Source organism: Miscanthus floridulus, unplaced genomic scaffold, assembly GCF_019320115.1.
Source record: "Miscanthus floridulus cultivar M001 unplaced genomic scaffold, ASM1932011v1 fs_327_2, whole genome shotgun sequence".
In the NCBI taxonomy this organism is placed as follows: domain Eukaryota; kingdom Viridiplantae; phylum Streptophyta; class Magnoliopsida; order Poales; family Poaceae; genus Miscanthus; species Miscanthus floridulus.
Window position 1 is genome coordinate 13971 of NW_027096587.1, and position 4123 is coordinate 18093.

Sequence of the window (4123 nt, forward strand, 5' to 3'; positions counted from 1 at the left end):
GAACACAAAAAAGCTTTGTTGTTATTGTAAAAGATAGACGCCAAAGTTGTGCATCAAATATTATTGATACTCAAAGCTTCTTAGAAACAGAAGGAATACAATTTCATAGAACTAAGCAATAGAGCAGGCATATACTTCTCCTTCTTAGTGTCTATAAGGTTGGTAAAATGTGAGATCGTCATACTTGTACTTGTCAAATTTCAAGACTAGACAAAACATTGGAACTATATGTGCCCATATCCAACATGTTGGAGACATACAAGCTTTAAAAATTATAGTAAAAGTTTATCAAAACGTTCCTTATATATGCAACAGTCTTTTCTTACAAAAACATGTTGTATTTTGTAAGAAATTATTACCTCCTACTCACAAAAAATTCCCATACTATGGTTAGATTGTGACAAGGTCTTTTTAACAAAGATTACCCTTGCAACATGTAAGGATAGATGAACTCATATCTTTTTATGAAAGTACACTACGTATAATGTAGACATTCATAAGTAGACATAAACACCCTTGTGAACATCCACATACACACTGCTGCTCCTAGCCATGTGTAATGTGTATGGAGGATTGGACCAGTACGAGATTAACAAAAAAACATGACAAATGGGTCACTAATATGTTGTCTGTCACTAACAAAAATAGCTAGTCTCTCCATTCAAATTTATAAGACATTTTGACTTCTCTAGATACATTGCTTTTTACTATGTATCTAGACATAGCGAATATCTAATCTAAGTGCATAAGCTACGCATGTTCCAAACATCAAGTATATAGTTTTCTATTCAAACTACTGAATTGTGTATCCAAACTACTGGATCGATGAAAGAGAGAAATATAGGCTCCCGGATGAGATCCAGGCTTTGCTCTAGTTCGAGCTTCTCGTTTTCTATATTTAAAATTTCTTGAGGAATGATTGCAAGTATTGCAGCGACATCCATGGCTCTGAATTGTTCTTTCTTGTCCGGCGAAATAGAGAGTGCGCCGAAGCTTCTATTTATAGGTGAGCCTATTCTTTAGCAGAAGAATTTCTTATTAGAAGTTGTTTTTTTAATAGACTGTAACATTGAAGATTTGCCCAGAATTCATGTCTTCCACGAGTGTAAAAAACAATGAATCTCTTGAGTTCGGGTCGCTCGGGTATCGACACATGGCGTAATCCTGATGCAATAATAGAGCGAATAATTAAAAGAGTACTCCGACATGAGCTGTGAGAAAAGCACACCTAACCAATCCTCACTCGATGGCTTCGCCCTTGCGTAGGAAAAAGTTATATAGATTTTTAAAAAAACCCAAAGTATCTTGTACTTTGGAATGGAGGGAGTATATAACCCATGGCATCAAATCTGGAATCTTTTGATCTTTATTTAGTGTCTGTTGCGCACGTATGTATCTCACTGAATTATTCGTGAATCGTGAGGTCCCCATCACAACTCACCAGCTGATCCACAAGCAACTCATAAGAAAGTTATCGCCCAGTCAGCTTCCATCTCACCTGTACACTTCCAGATCAAACGGTCCACGTGCGACGGTTGGCGACAGTCACAACCGCAGCACAGGCTCCTCTGCAAGTCTGCATCTGAAATATCCTGCCAGCTGCCGCAACAACGACAAGATCCAAGAACTCGCTCGCGCGTACGGACGAGTCCCGCAGCCCGGAGATCGAGACTGATCGACAGTCCGAGACGCCATGAACGTGGAGGAGGAGGTCGGGAGGCTCAAAGAGGAGATCCAGAGGCTCGGCCAGCAGCAGCCCGATGGCTCCTACAAGGTACCCCCTTCCCTGTCTGACTCTCCCCTCCGGTCCGGAGCCGCCGCAGATCTGAGCCACCCGCGTCGCCGCGTTTCCTTTTCCTGTGCTGTGCTGCCATCTCCAGGATGGCCCGCACCAGGATTCCTCCCCTTCTCTCGATGCTTAGGGCAATGTGCAGTATGATCTGCACACAGACCATTCATCTGCCGTGAAGCTGCGATGGGCGATCGAGTCGAGCCATGGAGAGGCCGTTGCCGAGTTGGCGGACTTTGAGAGATCGTCTTGTGGCGCCGCTGATGGGTAATATTTAGCAGGGTCTTGCTCAAATATGAAGACATTTATCCTGACGGTCTGGTGGATGCTCGAAACGATATGCGCAGTGCAGATCCCCAAATGTTCGGGCCTCTCGCAGTTACGTAGTCAGCTAGTGGACCTTGTTGTGAGCATTGGCGCCGAACTGATGATATTGCAACTGAAAGATGATCCTTTCAGTCGTTTCCATTGTGGGTAGCATTTTGTGTCGGTTGTGGTAACATAAGCTTATGAATTCGTAATTATCCCCTATTCCATGGAATGGAACTGACTGAATGCGAAAATTTTAAGAAGCCTGAATAAATGGAAACTCTGTTTACAGTGTCCTACTTGCCCTAGTTAAATGTTGGCCTGTGTCCATATATGTCACATTCATAATGAAGATGTTCAATGTCATTGTGAAAAGAAGAGTGTTAACAGATCAACGACACAGAGTTCTTTCATATCACAGATATTTGTTTCTTTGACCACTATGGACCCTGTTTATTGGAGAATACTCTCCAAATTCAGTAGAATTCTCCCATCTAGGTTATTTTGGTTACTTATCTATTTTTGTTTGCTTAATAAAGTAACATGGAGTTAATATTCCTTATGTGTAATCGTGTGTTACCTTCTACTTATCTTCTTATTATTTTTCCTAGTCATTTGTTTCCATGTTGTGTCTTAATCATGTGTCTCTAAAGAGCATATGATAGCTTACAAGGGCTTATCACAGTGATTCTCCTTCGATTCCTCTTAAATGAATTCAAGGTTTATTATTTTTACTATTTAAGATTTGGCTTGTTCTTTTCATGTTTGGCACTACTAATTTGAACTTTGCAAATCCTAATCTTGGCTCAGTTATTCGTCCATTGCTCATTTGCCCTATCACTCATATTTTGACATGTGATCTTTAGCTCCTAATTCTAGCCAAAAGTCAACAGTGAAAAGGATGAATGGATACATAAATAATCTGGTATAGTACATAGGTGTAGTCCCTGGAACCATCCATGCACTGTGAGCTTTTGAAATTCTTAAATCATAACAGTACTTTCAGGGTGGAGCTGCTAACCTGCTATGACTTGCTTAGTGCTGACCTTGCTTTGCTAAAAGAGTTCCACCATGCTCAGCTGTACGTCTGTATCCTATAAACAACACTGTTTTTTAAGAGTCTATAAGCGATATTGTAAATGTTATAACCATTAAAGATATATCATTACGATGTTACAGTGTAAATAATTATACATGTTAAGAATTTTATTGTTTCTGTACTATACCTTGTGAATGTGCACAGAGGATATCAATACCGTGTTACTGAGCTATCGGTTCGCAGGTCAAGTTTGGTGTCCTCTTCAACGATGATCGGTGTGCAAATATTTTTGAAGCACTAGTTGGCACCTTGAGGGCCGCCAAGAAGAGGAAGGTTTTGACCTATGATGGTGAGCTGCTTCTGCAAGGTGTTCATGACAATGTGGAGATTATCCTGTTGCCTCCACCCGCAGTTGCTGCCGCTTAAAGCGCACAGCGCCACCAAGTTCTCAATTCCATATAGTTCATATGCTTGTATTTTGCTGTGCCTAGATTCTCACGAACCATTTGGTATTCCCAGAGGACTGCTATTGTGTGATGTATGAAATTGTGATGCTTAAGAAATTGCCTTGCTTGCATATGGTTGTGTTGCTTAAGACATTCAATGCTGGTATAACATTCATGTCATGAGACATGAAAGCAGCAGGTTGGAGGTAATGGCCGTGGGTTATTGACATCTTTCAGACTGGATGATTTTCTTCTCAAAAAGTTTCTTTTAAGTTCCATTACTTTCCCCATTTTCCTTTATATTTTTTCTATGGACCCTTATCGACATTTACTTCCCTCACCAGCACCTGTTGCCACCCTGATCAATACATCACCTACTTTAGCAATGACACATAGTACCAGCTGCACCTATTTTAGTTTGGTCAGGTCGTGTCCTGTAAACGTAAGTGCATATAAATAGGTGAAAACAAACAGTGAGGAAGCAGATAGTGTGGAGAGTTATATAAACAGATTTGATTCTTTGGGGAATGCTTCCACAGG

At 40.7% G+C, this 4123-nt stretch overlaps 1 protein-coding gene across 1 annotated transcript; it reads left to right on the forward strand.

The window, feature by feature from the left end:
• Positions 1-1546: 1546 nt before the first annotated feature.
• On the forward strand, positions 1547-3714 carry LOC136531330 (costars family protein-like). The gene is made up of 2 exons (XM_066523996.1): positions 1547-1774; positions 3381-3714. Exons 1-2 carry the CDS (start codon positions 1694-1696, stop codon positions 3561-3563), a joined length of 264 nt encoding a protein of 87 aa, XP_066380093.1. The 5' UTR covers positions 1547-1693; the 3' UTR covers positions 3564-3714.
• The last annotated feature ends 409 nt before the right edge of the window (positions 3715-4123 follow it).